At 43.9% G+C, this 20,613-nt stretch overlaps 1 protein-coding gene and 1 pseudogene across 1 annotated transcript; both read left to right on the forward strand.

Moving 5' to 3' along the window:
- The first annotated feature begins 7,503 nt into the window (after positions 1–7,503).
- Positions 7,504–13,196, forward strand: LOC124708617 (annotated as a pseudogene).
- Positions 13,197–13,955: 759 nt separating this feature from the next.
- Positions 13,956–17,915, forward strand: LOC124707831. The gene is made up of 4 exons (XM_047239525.1): positions 13,956–14,298; positions 16,061–16,318; positions 16,884–16,892; positions 17,521–17,915. The coding sequence occupies exons 1-4, from the start codon at positions 13,956–13,958 to the stop codon at positions 17,709–17,711; spliced, it is 801 nt and encodes a 266-aa protein (XP_047095481.1). The 3' UTR covers positions 17,712–17,915.
- The last annotated feature ends 2,698 nt before the right edge of the window (positions 17,916–20,613 follow it).

Genomic DNA, 20,613 nt, shown 5'->3' on the forward strand with positions numbered 1-20,613 from the left:
GCCCCGCAACCCTCATGCGATTCTATAAATAGGGAGTTCCCTGGACCAAACCAACCACACCATCTCACTCCCCACCTCTCAGTTCTTCTCCACCACCACTCCACTCCCTCGATCGTCGCCGGAGCTGCTCCAATTTGGAGATCGGAGCCGCCATTACCTGGTGGACGCCGCCGTCGATTGGAGCCACCCCAGGACGAGCCACCGCTACCAGTCGACTCGCCGTCGTCCACAACTTCACCGCGCACCTTGCCAACCCTAGCTGGAGCCAAGGTGAGCTCTCCGACCCCCTACCTGAGCCGCCGGTGAACTCCCCTCTCGCCGGCGGGACGATGAACCACGGCTCGTTCGATCACGATCTAATCCAACGCACCACCCTCGCCCATACCGTTTCGGGTTAATTAAGTCACTGACATGCGGGACCCTTTGTCAGCGCGCCGCGCGTCACTGGACCGTGGCTGGGCTGGCTTGGGCCGTTCAGTTTGAATCTGGCCCAGTAGTTTTTCCCGCCGGCCCTTTTATTTCAAACTCGATTTAATTAATTCCAAATGTTTTTGAATACTGCTGCCACTTTGAAATTCAATAGATTTAAATTGGCTAAACCAAATTCGATGAACTTTATATTGTTGGAAAGCTAGGGAAATTATCTACAAAATGGCACTGGTCCCATGACCAGATCTGTTGTAGAAATAATGTGGCAAAAAGAACAAGCCAGGGACTTTTGCCCACTCAAATAATTCTTAAAAATCAACCAAAATAGATATTTAATTATTTCCAACTCTAATAGCTCACATTTGACTTACACTAATTTTTTTTGCAAGAAAATGGTGTGGTCACTTTGCATGATCATGCCATAGTTTAATTAATGGATGATATGGCTAGTTTAACTAGTTGATATTGTCCAAAACTATTAGAGTAAATTGTGTGAAGTTTTATACTTCATTTAAACTTGTCTCACATGCATTCATGGGATGTTTGTACCTCTGGTCCAAACTCTCTTATATGAATTGCTTGAGATTTAAATCATATGTAGTGTTATTAAAATGGTATGAGGTGATCTACCTCATTTAAATCATTTTCTCAAATGATGATAATGAATGGTTGACCTAGGTCAATACCCATTTCATGTATGATTGTTTGAGAAATTAAATCTTAAGAAGATTTCAATGAGAGGAAATTATTTCTCAAGAACAATATGGAAACTATCATTTACATATGTAATAAGAGGAAATTATTTTTCCCCAAGCAATACAACCCATGCACCCTAAGTAGATTATTTGTGTGCATAGAATAGTTTGTGTGTTTATATGTGATATGTGGAATAGCCATTGAATTAGTGAGTAATTATACTCGTATTCAAATTTAGACGGTAGCACCGGAGAGTACGCCGAAGAAGAAGGATACTACCAAGAGGAGGAGGAGGAACAGTTTGAGAACTACCAAGGCAAGCTAATATTCTTGCAAAGTGCAAAGCCCCTTGGGGCAAGGCACCATGACTCTTACCTTTTCTTACATAAGCCTATCCCAAGTTTTTACTTTACAAGCTTCCACTTGTTTTCTTAATAAGTTACTTTTATAGTTAACTTTGGTCAAAGTACAAGTTGGTTACTAGAGTAGTGAAGTAGTTTCCATCAAGCAAAGCAAGATAGCACCCTCATGGATTAGAGCTAGTGCTAATGAATTAAAACTTGACTACTCTAGATGGGAACAATGTGAATTTGAACTGAATTTGAAACCTTGGAATGATGATGCATTCCATTGAATGATTTTTGAAGGTGAAAATGAACAAGAGAAGATGGTGATTTTTGATAAAACAATGATGTTGGTTTGAATGCGATACCTTTCCAATTATCAAGTACCCCCACAATACACTGATTATGGGTAGGGCTTAACTGGAAGTTTATGTGTCCTAGTATGGGTTCCCTCTAAACAAGCGTCATCGGGGTTATGCCGAAAGCTGCCTCTACCACAAAAGAAATGATGAGAAATGACGTGAAACGAGGTGAATGTCCGGCCCAAGCCATGTGCAGTTCCCAGGTTGACAGTTGGTCTTCACTGGGAGGCCAAGCTCATGGGGAGAGGTGCTCATACTAGGATATGTAAGTGAAAGGTTATGGTTGATGATCCGCGTACTGTGTTACGATGATTCGGGGTACTCCCGACGGATGAAATCAAATGTTGTGGCACAAGTGTGCAACCTCTCGCAGTGTCAACCTATTCGAATAGCCGCGTCCACGATTACGGACGGTTGGAAAGGCCATACGCTTTCCGATGTCATATCTTTGAAAAATGATGTTGAAAGGTGATGGTGAAATGACTTGTGGTGAATTGAGTTGAAATCACCACATGAATGGTGGGAATGACACTAATGTTCCCACTTGAGTTAGTTAGCACTTGAATAAGCTTTTCTCAAACTTTGTGAACTAAAACTAGCTTTACGCAAATAAACTAGAGCTTAGCCAACCATACTAGAAATGTCTAGCACTTACGTTAGTATTAGTTTGCAAGTACTTGAAGTACTTACGGCTTTGTCCCTGGCTATTCAAATGGCCAGAGTATGAAGATGAACGAGAACTACCCGGAGATGACCAGGCAGGACGCCTATGACAACTAGGAGTCTTCCAACGTCAAGCGTTGGCCTGTGGACTAGAGAGTCCTTGTATCTTACGCTTCCGCTATGAACTTGTGTTTGTTCGTTGATCAATAGATCAACTATTTGTGTAATATGGATCATGTGATTCAAGTTGTAAGACAATATGGTTTGTAATAAATGATGACTGTGATATTCAGCTATTATGCCTCGCAACAACAATATTCCTGGGATTGCGATGAATGACACAATAGGCATCCGGGCTTAAAAATCCGGGTGTTGACAAATACCCAAGAATTTCATTATGTGACCAAACAAGGAATACATCCATAACATGTATATCATTTATATACACCTGAGCTAGACTTTCTAGTCTTTTCTTTCTTTCTGCCAATAATCTTTTGTAGTTTCTCTTTTAGCTTTCCTCATTATTCAGAAAAACACTTCAACATTAATAACTTCTAGGTTTGTTGGTCAAATACACATAACCTTGAGGTTCTTACTTTGAAGTTGATCATCATATGACAAGTGTTCCGGATTTCACTATTAGTAACCTTTTAATATGATGAAAAATTTCACTCATAATTTTATCCATGACGACTTTTCGAGACCATGTCTGTACATGCTAGGCTCGTAAAGTATAACCTCAGTATTCGCATGTGCAAATCTGGCTTGCACCCATTGTATGCACACGTAGAATCTATAACACCCGATCATCACGTGATGCTTCGAAACTACGAGTCTTAGCAACGGTGCATACTAAGGACGATCACTTCATGGACATGCGAATATCGTTAGTGCCCCAATAGTTGGAGGATTGGGACGCCTGTCGTCTTCAACTTTCATACATCCCCATAAAACTTATGAGTTTATGTAATCTCACCAAATTATATTCTATCACCTTGCAACAAGGTCTTAGATATCACATATATATTATACCTCGCTTATTTCTGAAAACAAAATTTTCAGCTCCTTACTTTTCAAACAGATTTGAACTTCAAGTTTCACGGAGACAAGATGACTTTAGGTACTAATTGAAACCATAGCTCCTTGAATCAACAGTGTGAGGTTTACTAAAAGTTTGCAATAGGACTTAATCATTTCTTGATTCTTTAACAATACGGTACCAATCTGTAAAGTTTCTTGTCAGATTTTAACAGTATTTCTATCTCAATTACAAGACTAGCGCATGGTAGAAAAACGGATGCCAATACTACAAAATTAATTCAAAATACTACTCAAACTATGTTTATGATAATTAGTTCATGTTTTAATCTAATTACTAATGAACTCCCACTTAATACAACATCCCTCATAGTTGTTAAGTGGTACACGATCCAAATCCACTACACCAAAACTGATCATCACGTGAGATGATGTAGCTTCAATGGTGAACATCAACATGTTGATCATATCATCCATATGACTCGTGTTCAACCTTTCGGTTTCCATTGTCCCGAGGCCATGTCTGTACATGCTAGGCTCGTCAAGCAAACCCAAGTATTCCGCGTGTGCAACATGGCTTACACCCGTTGTATGTGAACGTTGAGTCTATCACATCCGATCATCACGAGATGCTTCGAAACGACGAACTATATCAACGGTGCATACGAGGGGAGAACACTTTATTATCTTGATATTAATGTGAGGGATCATCTTATAATGCTACCGTCGCGTTCTAAGCAAAATAAGATGCATAAAGGATTAACATCACATGCAATTCATATGTGATATGATATGGCCCTTTAGTCTTTGCGCCTTCGATCTTCATCTCCAAAGTACGGACATGATCTCCATCATCAACTGGCATGATCTCCATCATCGTCGGCGTAGCGTCAAGGTCCATGGCGCCGTCTTCATGGTTGTTCACCTCATGTAGCAATTATTACAACTACTTCGAAATACTACTCAACATGAAATTTAAAGACAACCATAAGGCTCCTGCCGGTTGCCACAATACAATAATGATCATCTCATACATATTCATCATCACATTATGGCCATATCACATCGCCAAACCCTGCAAAAACAAGTTAGACGACTCTAATTTGGTTTGCATATTTTACGTGGTTTAGGGTTTTCGAGTGAGATCTAATCTACCTACGAACATGAACCACAACGGTGATACTAGTGTTGTCAATAGAAGAGTAAATTGAATCTTCACTATAGTAGGAGAGACGAGACACCCGCAAAGCCACTTATGCAATACAAGTTGCATGTCGAGCGTGGAGCAAATCTCATGAACGCGGTCATGTAAAGTTAGCCCGAGCCGCTTCATCCCACTATGCCACAAAGATGCAAAGTACTCAAACTAAAGACAACATAAGCATCAACGCCCACAAAACAATTGTGTTCTACTCGTGCAACCATCTATGCATAGACACGGCTCGATACCACCGTAGGGATTCGTAGCATAGAAAACAAAAAATTTCCTACCGCGAGAACGCAATCCAAGCCAAGATGCAATCTAGAAGATGGGAGCAACGAGGGGATGAACGAGACTAACCCTTGAAGATTTCCAAAGCCTACAAGAGGAGGCTCTCGTTGCTGCGGTAGACGATCACTTGCCGCTTTCAAAAGCGCGTAGAAGATCTTGACGGTGCCACAATCGGGCAGCACCTCCGTACTTGGTCACACGTACGGTGTTGATGACGACGTCCTTCTCCCCGTTCCAGCGGGCGGCGGAAGTAGTAGATCCTCCTCGGAATTCCGGCAGCACGACGGCGTGGTGATGGTGGTGTTGGAGATCTCCGGCAGGGCTTCGCCTATGCGCTGCGGGAGAGATATGTGGAGGAGGGGCGCTAGGGTATGGGAGAGAGGGGGTCTAGGGCGCCGGCCACTTGGGGGCTGCGGCCTAGAAGGCTTAGGTGTGGCCGGCCCCTCCCCTTGGCTCCTCATTATATAGGTGGAAGTCCCCAAGAGTTGTAGTCCAAGTCTTCGAATAAGACCCCAACAACAAAACCTCCCAAAAGTGGGAAACCTACTCAAGGGGGGAGTCCTACCCAAGGTGGGACTCCCACCTTTCCTTTAGGTGGGGTGGCCGGCCACCTATGGTGGAGTCCACCTGGGACTCCTCCCCTTAGGGTTTGGCTGGCCATGCAAGGTGGAGTCCCTCCGGGACTCCACTTTCCATGGTGATTTCTTCTGGACTTTTCTAGAACCTTCTAGAACCTGCCATAAATGCACCGGATCATTTCCAAATTTGGAATATGACTTCCTATATATGAATCTTATTCTCCGGACCATTCCGGACCTCCTCGTGATGTCCTGGATCCCATCCGAGACTCCGAACAAAACTTCGAACTCCATTCCATATTCCATATCTAGTTAAACGACATCAAACCTTAAGTGTGTCACCCTACGGTTCGTGAACTATGCAGACATGGTTGAGACATCTCTCCGATCAATAACCAATAGCGGGATCTGGAGATCCATAATGGCTCCCACATATTCAACGATGACTTTAGTGATCGAATGAACCATTCACATAAGATACCGATTCCCTTTGTCACGCGATATTTTACTTGTCCGAGGTTTGATCATCGGTATCTCTATACCTTGTTCAACCTCGTCACCTGACAAGTACTCTTTTCTCGTACCGTGGTATGTGGTCTCTTTATGAACCATTCATATGCTTGCAAGCTAATTAGACGACATTCCACCGAGAGGGCCCAGAGTATATCTATCCGTCATCTGGATGGACAAATCTCACTTTTGATCCATATGCCTCAACTCATACTTTCCAGATACTTAATCCCAATTTATAACCACCCATTTACGCAGTGGCGTTTGATGTAATCAAAGTACCCTTCCGGTATAAGTGATTTATATGATCTCATGATCGAAGGACTAGGTAACTATGTATCGAAAGCATATAGCAAATAACTTAATGACGTGATCTTATGCTACGCTTAAATGGGTGTGTCCATTACATCATTCACATAATGACATAACCTTGTTATTAATAACATCCAATGTTCATGATCATGAAACTATGATCATCTATTAATCAACAAGCTAGTTATACAAGAGACTTACTAGGGACTCCTTGTTGTTTACATAACACACATGTATCAATGTTTCGGTCAATACAATTATAGCATGGTATATAAACATTATCACAAACTCAAAGATATATTATAAGAACCATTTTATTATTGCCTCTTGGGCATATCTCCAACAAGGACAATATATATATATCGACGCGGATTTTCTACCTAGGGGGATAGCTACGCATATACTTACAATCGTTCGATGCTCTTTCGCGATCCGAGTTGCCGTTAGCTTCCGTTTTCTATCAAGCAGCTCTGCCTAGCACATGAGACGTGTGAGAGGGTTTTCTGACCGAATGATGTGGCCTTCTGACAACAACTTTTGGACACCATAATTCTAGCAACTGTCAATGGCAAGTGGATCCAACCTTCCTTTTGCATAGCACAACTATTATTTGCGCAAACTATTTTTCCAAGAATAGATTAGTGCCAAGACGGATTACTTTTTGCCAACAGATTAGAAAATTATAGTTTGTGAAAATGATTTTTTTTTGCTAGAACGGACTAGTGCAAGAAAAATTATAGTTTGTCACACATATAATTGATCAAATTCACCAGCTTGTTATTCAGGGCGTAATTAACAGCTCCATTGTTACCAATAATGCATGATGAATAACTTATGTACACTACTTAAAAAGGAGGAACATGTTCCTTATTCTGCCAAGCCGCAATACGTCGAATCTTTTCGTCGTCCTCGTCGTCGTAGTCCCGTTCCGCACGCGCTACCTGGGACGGCTCGCTAGCGCCCAAATGGGCCAAGCCCAACAAATCCACCCAAGTCCTCCCCAACCTTCGCCTCCTCCACCCTGCCGCTGCCGTCGCCCCGGAGCAAATCCTGTGGGTTGGGAGCATGGGGTTGGGAGCATGGCGGACGCCCTGGACATGTCGCTGGACGACCTCATCACCAAAGAACAAGCCCTCGCACAGCCGCGGCCGCGGACGCCGCAACCCAGCCTCCGCCGCGGGAGGACCCGCGCCCGCGCGCCGCCGCTTCCACAGCCGCGCCGCCAACCGCTCAGCCGCGGCACCCTACCAACAGCTCAACTTCCAGCCGCAGCAGGTCTCATTCTCATCCTCCTGCTCTTGATTGATTAAGTAAATCCCGCAGCAGCACAGCACAATACCCTGCCAGTCTAGAGCTCACTCCAATCTTGCTCTTTTTTTTCTCGCTCAGGTGCCGCCGGCTTTCAGGTACGTTGCCCAGCCGACGGCCATGGTCACGGCGCCGTCCACTGGCTTGGACATCACACCCACCAAGCTCTACATCTCCAACCTCGACTACAACGTCTCCAACGAGGACATCAAGGTCGCTAGCGCATTTTCCTTGTTACCCCCTCCTTAACAAACTCGCGATGATTGTATATTAAGATATTTCTGTAATTCATCATCTGCCGCTTGTTCCTAATCAACTAAAGTGCTCACTTTTATATGTCTTGCATTCATCACCCATACAATCATGGATTGGTTATTGCCCATGGAAAGGAATTTTACATTTTTCATCTTGCTTTGCTTAGCTGTTATTTCCTGGTTTAAGCAACCCCTCCTTACTTATCTCTGTTCATCGTCTCCTGGTCCTAAAGTTACCCTAAATACTTTGCTCAGGATCTATTTTCCGAGATGGGCGAGATTAAGCGTTACTCCATTAATTACGACAAAAGTGGAAGATCAAAGGTTTGCGCTCCCCCCACACTTTCTTTTTCGGTTTCAATCCCTGCCTTTCACGGACCTTCCATTTTGTTTGAATGCGCATAGTTCAACTCATTACCGGGACTCCATTTTTGCAGGGAACTGCAGAGGAAGTCTTTTCGACAAAAGCAGAAGCTTTAGCTGCTCTTAAGAAGTACAACAACGTGCAACTTGATGGCAAACCTATGAAAATTGAGGTCATTGGGATAAACATTGAGGCACCAGCATCTGCTATTTTCTCTTTTGCTTGACCTCCGCTACCTGGGAACTTCAGTTTTCCTCCCAGATGGTCAGATGGTTAGTTGCATCTACCAGAGGCACTATTTATGAACTATATATTTATAGGATCATAGCACGACAAAAAGAAAGAAAGCAAAGCACAGGAGATCTAAGTTAGCTCCCCTGTGACGCAATCATGCTTGGCAAATGTGAGGGGAAATGAAACTGCATTGTCTTGTAAATTAACAATTTCAAATGTGTATTACTCTGAATATTATGAGCAAGCGACAAATCCAGTACTTAATATTTTGCAGTGGACCTGGGAGGGGTGCTGGCGGCCGAGGATGGTCTCGGGGCGGAGCTGGGTTCAGTGGTCGTGGCTGAGGGCGTGATGGTGGCCGAGGGCGTGGTGCTAGCCGTGGGCGAGGGAGGGGAGGGCATGGCAATGTGGAGGTTTCTGCTGCAAACCTCGACGCTGACTTGGACAAGTACCACTCGGCTGCGATGCAAACCAGCTAGATCGCTCTTGCACTGCCTTTCATGTATTGTTCTTTTGGTAGTGATAGATGCAAACCCTCTCTCGCGAACCAGCATCCCGTTTCCTAGGGTTCGGCTCGGCCGCCTCTTCCTTCAACAATGCCTCCTTATTGTACGCCGTTCGCTTATCGCTGCCGATTCCACCTACGATGGGTTCGTCCTCCATCTCGCACGACCGGCGCCTCCACATCGACCCGCGGCGACACACACATCCTCCAGACCGATGTCCGGCGAAGCGAACCTCCGTAGGAGCTCTGACAGCGACGACCACCTGCGGCCGGAACCCCTGCTCTCCTGGCTCTGCAACTCCATCCAGACGGATTCATCCTCTCCAGATAAGGTAAAATTCTCCATTGTTTCTCTATTATTTAATTCTTTTTAGTGCAATAGTAGGATCGGTAGGATTCTATTGGCTTTCAAAGTTGTGCTTACGGACTTTGATTCCGAAACTGTGAATCGCGGCGTATGGAACTATGGATGATCTAGGACGAATGAAGTAGTAAACGGATGGATGTAATTTGTATCTTACACACTCTTTGATTCAAAAGCTCTGAATTCTGGGTATATATATTAAAAAATGTATTTTTTTGGTGCCTAATAGTATTACTATTAGGCTACTGGGATTACCCCCTAACCAGTGACAGTGATGAGATTGTAAAAAGAATTCACTTGTTTGGTGAAAGGTCTTTGTAAAAGGTAGACTTTGAGTATAAAGTGCCTAGAAGCCCTCCACCTTCCTGTAGGTGAAACCTCTTTGTAAAAGGTTAATGGTGTGTTGATTACAAAAATGAAAACTTCAGATCTTGATAGGATTATGTGAATGCGATTATCTGTGAACTCAAAAGTGATCTTGTTTATGTACCAGCAAAGTATCTAATTTCATCAAAATTTAGTAAAACTGTAAATATGAAATGTGCAAGGATTTTGTTACTCATAAGAGCCTCTAGAATAACAACTTGATAAGAGGAATTAGAAATACCTAATTTCTCATCTATAATAATCAAGTGAGTTGAATAACTTATTTTGTTTCCCACAATGTTTGCAACTTTATTCTTCGGAGGAGCTCACCTTCCTGGTCTAGAAACTGTTCTTGTGCAGTTCGCGATGGTGCTCTGTCCGGTTTGAGGTGAGACTCACGGGCTGGAGTGTTGACGGAAATCTCTATGGGAAGCACACTTGGGTTATTTCTCAGTTCGCCGGTAGCGGGGAAACAAAATGACTCTGCCAGACAGGTCAAAGTTTAGGAATCTTTTTGTCAAATCAAAAGCAGAGACCAAGGGTGATTTCTCAGTTCAGCTAAATAATGTCACCTAAAAAAATGCAGGATCAGATAATGCATTCTGCTACTTTGATTTGGTTTAGTATGCGATTCCATCATCCTTAGATTATGTGAAAGAGATCGAATTAAGGTCAGATGATATCCCTATTTGTTGGAACTGATGTGTTTGATTCCAGTTAGCTTTCTCTCATTGGTAGGTTATATTGTGTTTCTCTTTACTCATTGGGAGGTTATGTTGTGCCTCTTTAAATCTCTAAGAAATTATTCTCTACGGCTGGCAGTCTCCGTGAACAGTAATACACGATACAATACTACCTAGAGGTTGCTCGCATTGTCCATGATCACGACCCTACATAGAGAAGTTGGAAACTTGAAATGACAAGCCAACTTTGCAGCACACGGAAACTATTACTAAGGTCAAATACTCAAATTTTATCTAATTTTAACGGCTTAGTTTGTTGGGTGTACCATTTCCTCATTCTATTTTCATGGTGTTTAGTGTGTGTCCTCCTTCAGTTCATTATGTGGATGCCAAAGGATCAGGAAGGAGCGTGTTATTGAAACATCGAGCAGTGACTTTCATCATCAAGGCTGCAATGCTGAAGGCACTCAACTCAAAATGGCAGGGGGAAGGAATGTGTGGAGGACGTTGAGGGACTGGCAGGTGGCTTTATACGTGTTCATAGTTTTCATGACGATCAAGGTGATGCCCTTGTATGTCTACGTGGTAAGATATTGCCTTGGGCTTGTTACTGTTTTTAGTGGTATCCGTGGGCTTGTATTGCTATGTATTGGGTCAGTTAAGAGTATTTCATTACCTAAAATGTTCTTCCGATCTGGATTACTCTTAAATCTAGAAATGGCTACTTTCAAATTTTAACTGTCCTAATGAGTAAATCCTATTAAGTATCCCAAATACATGGTTGTTATAATTTCCTTCTAAAACCGTTTTGATAATAGATTGACCTCCACATGTGAGAGGATCAAAATTTCACGTAATATCATAAAGGCTGGGCTCACAATAGGTAAGCTTTTAATTAGTCTTTTGTGATGATTCTTTCATGTTCAATGTACATATTTGGTGCCTATGTTTTCAAAGGTCGGATTATTAATATTTTTCAATGATGTATGCTTGAATATTGACAGTGCAATGGTTGATTATTTACCAACTGAATTTCTATTTTTCACCATGGCGGGATTTTGTGACAGCGCATATGCATTTGTGTATGTTCTTGTGGAAAAATCAGATGACAGCAATGAGATACAGTTAAGTTCTAATTGCTAGAAAAACCGACAGGTTGATTGACATGCTAATTTGCAAAACAGAAGTTTCTTCTATCAATGCTAATTTGCTAATTTGTATAGTAGTTAAGTAGATCATTACTGTGATACCAGCTCTATCCATTTCCGTTTTTACACATTGAAGTCATTGAGTTTCCATACTGGTAAGTTATGGATCGATGGTAGTCCCCTCCTAATGGCTTATTGGAATATAAAATACCTTTGGGGCTCTGAGCTAGCTCACTGTCGAGTAAAACTAATAACATTAACCTTGGATAAATATGATTAACTGATATTTTTCTCGACACGGTAATATGAGAGTACCAGTCATCACCCATCATTCTGGGCTTCACTCTTTTATTTTGTGAACTCTGCAGACTGTCGTTATATTGCAAGGTAGCGAGGATACAAGCTATGGTTGTAGTCACAAAATGAATGATCATGGTCAAGAGGTTAGTTTGTAGTGTTGACAAAACTCTTTATACTGTCATTTTGATGGTGGATAACGCACCATCTAGATCTAGAGCAGCTGGTCAAGGAAGCCACAGAGCTGGGAGTTTAAGAAGTTGAGAAGACTTTCGGTTATTGAAAATGATTACTCCCATATGTATATTGTCATAATAACTAATTTTATGTTAAAAAATAGGCTGCTCAGTCCCATGGCAATCAATTTGCATTCTGCAATAGAACTTGCTGGTGTCTGTTTTTTTGTCTTTTCCCTTCAATCAATCCACTGGTATATCTGTTTACTATTTTCGTAGTCAATATATCTTTTTTGCCTTCTTATTTTGAACCCTGCTTGCCTCCCATTGTGATTTGTAGCATGAAGGATGAGATTGACCGGCACTACCTAAGCAACATTATTGTTTGCAAATGACAGTGCTATAATTTTAAAATAACATCTCAAATGACAGCAGATAATCTGCACCGAAGAGGGTGCCCAAACTGCGGGTCCTGTGAGCTATGTCACGCAGCCCCTGAGACAAACACCGATCTCTTTGTCCACTGCAGTTTCACCTCCCAGGTCTGGCAACTAATCAGAGCATGGTCAGCGGTAGATTTTCCTATTCCAGGCTCTTACTTTCTCAACAGAAGATTGGTGGACAAAAGTGAGTAAGAGAGTGCCGAAGATCAACAGGTGTGACTTTGACACAATTTCTAAACTGGTACATTGGAAGATATGGAAGGAGAGGAATTCTAGAAGTTTTGAGAACTTACAACATTAGGCAGAGGATGTCTTTGTCGCGTTTAGGGAGGAGATAGCTATATGGCGATCGGCTGGAAGAGTGAGTTCTCTCTAGCTGACCTGCCGGTGCGTGGAGTTCAGCCATACTGTGCTCTTTGTCGATCCATCGCATGTCTAGGATCTACTCCTTGTTTTGCTCCATCTCGGAGCTATTGTAACACCTCTGTACTCTCCTTAATCTTAATAAAGTTCGTCATATGGCCTTTCAACATACATGTAGCATGGCATTTTATACAGAGGAGCTTAATACCATCCAGATTGATGTTGTATGAATGCACCTTCATATTTGGCATTTGCACTCTTGTGACAGAGTAAATGACAAAAAACTACTACAATTGTGCCGGTCGTGACACGGAACTACCAAATGGGTAGCGTTTGTCACATGACTACCAGTTTTGGGGCATGTTCGTGACGAAGAGCACTGATTTCAGTATTTAGGCGTGTTAAACTGTTTTCTAACTATTTGGACCCACCTGTCAGGATTACGTGGCAGATAAAAACCTAACTACTAGCTTCCCTTTGCAAAATAACCTCAGAATATATTTTGGGTCACACACAGATCCACTTCCCCACATAAAAAAAGAAAAAATAGATACACAAAGAAAAAAAAACCTCAAATACGCATGCCAGGTCGCCCGCTACCGCGACTGCCGGCCACGCCGCCGTGCCTGTCCGCTGCGCCGCGCCGCCGTGCCCGCCCGCCGCGTGCTTGGCCGTGCTCGCCTGCTGCCGCACCATGGCTGCACCTCCTACCAGCCCCTTTCGCTGCCGCCGCCGCGCCTGCCCGCCGCGCCACCGTGCCTGTCCGCTGCGCCGCGCCGCCGTGCCCGCCTGCCGCGTGCTTGGCCGTGCTCGCCTGCTGCCGCACCATGGCTGCACCTCCTACCAGCCCCTTTCGCTGCCGCCGCCGCGCCTGCCCGCCGCGCCACCGTGCCTGTCCGCCGCACCGCCGTGCCTGCTGCGAGCTTAGCGCGAGTGCAAATTGGGGTGCGCCGGAGGCGAGCGGGAGCTACTGGGCGAGCGTGGCTCCTGCTGGCGCGTGCGCGCGCATGGAAAAGGAGGTTCACCATGGACCGGGCACAGGTAGGAGGGCGCGGGGCAAGCACCGGCGAGCTCAGACCGGTCGGACGCGTGGCGACGAGCTTGGGCGCGAGCGCCGGCGAGCTCGGTAGCGGACGGCGGGTTAGACCAGGCGCAGAAGGGCGGGCGGTGAGCTCGGGCACGGGGCGGGCGGTGAGCTCGGGCACAGGCATGCGGACGTGGGGCGGCGAGCTTGGAGCTGACCGGGCATGGGGCGGGCGCCGGCGAGCTCCGCCAGGCGGGCCGCGGACGGGGCAGGGGCACGCGCGGCCGCAGCAGGTCACGCCGCACGCGCGAGCAGATGCGGGCGGCGCGAGCGAGCAGGCGGCATGTGCGGGCGAGCTAGGGCAGGGATGGCCGCGGCGAGCTCCGGCAGGGCGCCGGGCGAGCTCCGGCAGGGCGCCGGTCTTCATACGCGGTTGCTGGCGAGCGCTGGCCGTCCCAGGCAGCCTCCCAGCACGAGGAAGAAGTCCATTGGCCTTGATTGCTTTTTTGGAAAAGAAGATAGGGGGTTTTGTGTAAAATTAGCGGAAAAAAGTCATTTGCTTTTGCCACATAGGACCTGACAGTGGGTCCCAACTGTTAGAAAATGGATTAAGACCCATAAATTGGAAAATCAGTGCTCTTCGTCACGAACATGCCCCAAAACTGGTAGTCATGTGACAAACGCTACCCATTTGGTAGTTCCGTGTCACGACCGGCACAATTGTGGTAGTTTTTTGTCATTTACTCCTTGTGACAAGATGTGAATTTTGCAATTACATGCTTTGTGTTGTGGTTGTTTGGTTTGTAGCCGGTGTCGTGTGGGGTAACGCTCATTGCTTGTAGCGAATGGTGTCGTTCTTGTACTCAAACCTCTACCTTCTATAAAGATATGGTACGCCTTTAGCGTACTCTTGAGAAAAAAAGTAGTTACGTCAGTCATACCCCGCCAGCCAGAGCAGGTCTTGCCTGTTGCCAGGGAGGCTCAGTCCCCGTTTCGAGAATGTAGCCCCATCTACCTGGACATGGTGTTTTGGCTCAAAGGTGTAGATGCACCTATTATGAAAAATGTATTTTTAATTTATTTTTAATTTTTTAATTTTTTTGAAATAAAATCCTTAGTTGACAATTTTGATGGCCCAACTGCGAAAGAGTAACAAGAAGACCTAGAACTTGGAACCACGGAGATGCACAACAATGCTATCTTGTTACTGCGTTCGGTATTATCATGTTGTAGTACATTATGATATCCCTGATTTGTTTTTAATTTTCATAGTGAGTTGTGAATTATATATGTGAATTAAGAAATAAAATTTGAAGATCCGTGGCAACGCACGGGCATTTGTACTAGTACAGAAAAAAGACAAATCTATCAGCAGCACAAATCAACAAATCTGGATGAACAAATTATAAGATCAAGATCACATATCGTCCATGACCCCGTCCAGGGACAAATGTGCAAATAAGTTGCTTCAAAAAATAGCAGAGTAAATAACTTCAAATCCTGTAACATTTATGCAGTGATTTGCCACCAAAGTGTGAACCTCCAACAAAAACTAAATTATGAAAAATAATTAGATACAAGCGCATTTTCAAAATTTACATAAGAACTGAACAAAATACTCCGTGGACAAAATTCTGGACACGATCACATCTTGCAAAAATCATGACCTCGAATATTGGTCTGAGCGACAACAAAAATTAGAAAACAAAACCATCGCCAGCGCAGATTAAAGTACAACCAAAGCACCCTGTAAGATAAGCCTTTGTGCAGCTTAAAAAATCCTCCTAGACGAGTTGGGGCACATCGGTCGTGTACGAGGTCACTGACCGCAACTTGATCAGATTAATGCCCTCCTCCAGCCAGCCCGTGCTAGATCGAATGCGACGAACTGGTGCGTCGCTGCCCAAATGCCCAGCTCCAGCACGTACCACAGCCATGGCAAGGGCACGCTTAGGCCTTGTTTGGTTACAGCGATTCCCCCCGGGTTCCCCTATTTTTCCCGGGCCGAACAAACCCGGGTCGAATTGCCCCGGGTGAGTCCACTTTACCGTTTGGTTGTCCACGGGCCGAATTGACCCGGACTTTTCCACGCGCTTCCCCGGGAGAGCCATCCACGACTCGGGAGGTCGGGAACGAAATCCTCGCTCTCTCACGCGACACAGAGGCGGCGGCGCTGGGTCGCCCGAGCCCCGATATACTCTCGACGTTAGTCCTCCGGTGACCGGAGCGACGCTCCTCCCGACACTCTTCCTCCGGCGACCGGAGCGGTGCTGGTCCTCTCCTCTCTCGCCTCTCCCCTCTCCGGCGAGAGAGCAATCTTCCGTCCTCACCGACGACCTATCCGTCACCATCTTCAGATCCAAAGGTTAGAGGAGGATCCGCCTCCACCACTCCATCTCTCTCGTGTTCTTTGCTGAGATCCACACCCACGTATGCCTTCTTCACCTGCTCTCATCCATATATTTTATGGTCTCAGGCTGCAGATCTGCAAGGCACATCACAACTAGCAAGATCTTTTTTTCTTTCTAACAAGCGGCTAGCAAGATTTTCTGCGAAAAAGACCTCCTAGGCAGGAGGCCCTATCTCTTGATTTAGTACGTACCCAGTTCTATTTGATTTGGTTTTTTTGCTGAATCAGTGCACATTGTGTTTAGCTTATACTTGCTTAATTTATGCAGCTCAGCGTCTAGCTTTGTTACCTATATGTAGACAATTCTTCTTGGTTTGAACAAGATATTATGCCATAAAATCCAGATACACGTCCATTTATTGATTCGAATCTGAATTTGCATCATGACGTTATTTTTATATCGCTGCAGATTTTAGAATCGCACTTTTATGCCTGCTTGCACTGCCCATTTGTTTTTCTGTTAAGCTGTTGATGTGGTGATATACTGGTACTTCAGAGTAAATTGTGCATTGTTGTTCAGTCTCAGAAGGTAACAGCGATTAAGCTCGACACCTGGGTGGTACATCTAAGCTCCCGGTCTCTTATTTCTCCACCTACTTTCCTTCTGTTCTTGCAGTTTATTTCAATTGTGCTTGTATATTTTCATGGTAGTAGATATTCTTCTTACTGAACATTGTCGCCATGCCCTGTCTCTGTTTATGGAGATACTATGTAAATAGTTGTTTAGGAGCCAAACTGACTTCTAAACAGAATTTACACATGCCAGTAGACTACTAACTAAATCAATTGTTGTAATGAAGACTGCTGAAGGAAAATTTCTATTTTACTTTACAAAAACGATGATAGCTTTGTACAATGTTTATGCAGAAGTTTTATCTAGAAAATTTTCAGAAATATATGTTCACCTTTGGCCATGTTCTTCCATAAATATAGTTTCAGACTTCATCAAACCACATCCTAAGAATTCTTGAAATGGACAAGTAGGCTGATCGTACTAGGCAGTGAGGACTTGTTTCCCAATACATAGGCCGTGAGGACCTGTTGTATTTCTGTCTATTTCTATTTAGGTTGTTGCTTAGGTTGCTTGCTGCTGTTGGTTATACCAACGAAATACTCCATGTTGTCCATGGAGTAGTGATATTCTGATGTCCTTGTAGGTGAGAAGATAGATGAAGCTACAGCAGCAGGAGCTGATATTGTTGGCTTACATGACTTGATTGAACAAATAAAAGGAGGATTCATGGAGTGTGACAAATTGATTGCATCAGCTTATATGATTCCTAAGGTATGTCACTGGAACGAGTTTTGCTTGGGTCATCTTTGGAGTATTTCTTTGTTTGGCAACTAGCTCGGCGACGCCCTCGGGGAGCACAACACGGCGGCCGGTGACGCGCCCGGCGAGCATGGCGGCTGGTGAAGCTCTCGCCGAGCAGTAGCACCATACCCGGCGCGACAGTAGCACTATAGGCGGTGATGCGCTCGATGTGCGCATTGTTCTAGGATATTGTTTGAATTATTTGTGTAATATTATGTCTTGTAATTTACAAAAGAACCATCCACTTCTAATTTTGTAGAATTGTTATTATTTTGATTTTCTTAATGCAAGTATTTTTTTTGTAGTACAATGCAAGTGTATTTATTTTTATGCGTCTAATATTTGTAGAAAAAATCAAAATATTTGTTGTATTATTTTGATTTTCCAGCTTTTATTCCAAATCTGTGATAGTCATCACATGTGGTGCTTGTAGAATTGCATGAGCTAGCTAGTAGCACATGCACCCATATGGGCACGTAAACTCCAACGACGATGTGCTAGCTAGCCAGAATGATAACCCGATGCGGGCGAGCGCGTGAAAGGAACAACGAAGAAAACTTCAATCGATCGATCTTCCCTTGCTACCAAATGAGCAGTTGACTTTTCCCCCGGGATGGGAGGGTATCCCGAGTGACCAGGGAAATATGTGCTAGGGTTTTGGTTCCCTGGGATTTTGCCCCCTTGCAACCAAACAAGCCCTTACGGGTTGTGCTAGGGGACGCTCTGCCCGGAGATCCGGCAGTCTTCGACTGCAATGGGGGACGAGAAGACGGCTGACCTGGAAAATGTGAAAAAGTTGCAGCTTTCTGATGCTGCGAAAAGGGGATCAGAATTGGTAGGAAACAACCATCTTCCTCGAATGTGAGCAAGCTACAGGCCGTAGGTAAAATCATCTCAAAGAAACCAGCTAGAGCAGAACAGGCAAGGAAACTCTGTGGGATATGAAGCCCGTATGGTGAATCAGAATGCAAAGATCTAGGATAAAATCATTTTCTTTTCTCATTCCATCACGGTGCTGATAAGGACAAAGCTTAGGTGTGATCCGTGGAATTTTAGCAGATAGATTTGCTGATGAAAAACTTCGTGACAGGCAAAAATATTAATTCAAGGTGATTACTATTTGCATCAGAGCTTACAGCATCCCCAGGTGATTCCGTTCACGTCAACAAAGATCAAAAAGTTTTTTAAAAAAGAAACCACAAAAACCATGCGCACTTTTTCTGTGGAGTAAAATCACAGGTGTCATACAAACAAACAGTTCTGGAAAAAAAAAAGTTGCTCTAGAAATTCGAACTGAAAGATATTCAGATTGTAGCTATGAACTAGGGACAAATTTGCGCTAGAAATTTCAGCAAACTAAAAAAATAGATCTGGATCTAGAACACACCATGTACAATCACACATGGCCCTGACTCCCCTGTACGGTGAAGCATATCTAAATCAGGAAAACTAAAGAGGTTGAACAAATGCAGATCGCGTTATAGCAAAGTAGAAAATCGGAATCAATCTCGAAGGAACTCTCCATGTCATCCACAAATTAAAGTTGGATAAAATGGGATCTGGGTCATAAATTACGAGATAATTAACAGAACTTCTCCCTCATAATCCTTTACCCTTCATTTGAATGAGCATGGGATCTGGATTGGAAGAAACCATGTCAACAAAAATCAACATCGAACTGATTCCCTCAAACGGTGATGCAAAATTCGGATCGGAAAAAAGGACGTGAAAAAATCCAGATCGCAAGAAAATGACCACGAGACAGGTCCGGGGCGGTGGCAACGGCCAGAAACTGGGATGAACTACGCGAGGCCGGAGGCAGGTAGACGGTACCGTCGGCGCGAGTCCGGCGGCGGGGGATGGCGCGCGTACTACGGCGTGGGGGTGCGGTGCTAGGCCGGGCCGGCGGGGGATTCGAGCGAGCTCACGTGAGGAGGTTGGGAGCTGTTCCATCGTGAGGATGAGGATGAATGCTGCTTTGGGGAGAGGTCTGCGAGTGGTTAGGTGGGAGGTGGGTTCGGTGAGAGAGGAAAAAATGTGTAACGGCGTCAGTTTAGATGTAGGGTGGAGAATGTCCTATAAGATTATTCGATGGCTGGATGGGGTGCGTAGCTATCTCCCATGATAGCGTGACTATTTCCATATATATATATATATATATATATATATATATATATATATATATATATATATATATATATATATATAGGTCTGCTATTCTCGAACCGGTTCGAGAATAACTATTCTCGAACCCTTTCGAACTTCCGCGTGTTTCACAAGTGAACTTCTCGACGGAATACCGTAATTGCATATTCGTGCGATACGTATTTCCATGTTGATTTTCAAACCGCTTATCGGAATGATGCATACAATATACCGTTGGATTCGTATAGTAATTTCGCATCTTTATCTTGTTCATTGTTTTTCGAAATTCTCTATTTTTTAAAAATAATTTTGAATATACAAAACAACATTTTCGCGGATTTCAAGCAATTCCGTGCCGTTTTTGAGGTCTAATTTCCGAAGGTTCATCGGATTGATGCATATGATATGTCATTGGAAAGCTGTTGACTAGGCGCAACTTTTTCATATAGGTCGTTTTCTCCAATTCTTTATAGTTTAAGAGCAGATTTGAAAAAGAAACATGATTTTACTTTTCGGAACACTAGAATTACATATTTATGCGGACAGTATTTTAAGTTAATCTTTGAATCGCTTATCGGAATGATTCATATAATATACCGTTGGATTCGTACAGTAATTTATCATCTTTTTCGTGTTCATTGTTTTTCCAAATTCTCTATTGTTTAAAAATAATTTTGAATATACAAAACAGTATTTTCGCGGATTTCACTAATTCCGTGCAGTTTTTGAGGTCTAATTTCTAAACGGTTCATCGGATTGATGCATATGATATGCCATTGGAAAGCTGTTG

This window comes from Lolium rigidum, chromosome 4, assembly GCF_022539505.1.
Source record: "Lolium rigidum isolate FL_2022 chromosome 4, APGP_CSIRO_Lrig_0.1, whole genome shotgun sequence".
Lineage (NCBI taxonomy): Eukaryota > Viridiplantae > Streptophyta > Magnoliopsida > Poales > Poaceae > Lolium > Lolium rigidum.

Bases quoted from the DNA above. Each gene is read 5' to 3' on its own strand.
- LOC124707831 (XM_047239525.1), top strand. From the start codon at position 13,956: ATGGACCGGGCACAGGTAGGAGGGCGCGGGGCAAGCACCGGCGAGCTC. The intron at 14,299-16,060 runs GTGCGGGCGAGC...TCCCCGGGAGAG, and splicing joins CGCGAGCGAGCAGGCGGCAT to CCATCCACGACTCGGGAGGT.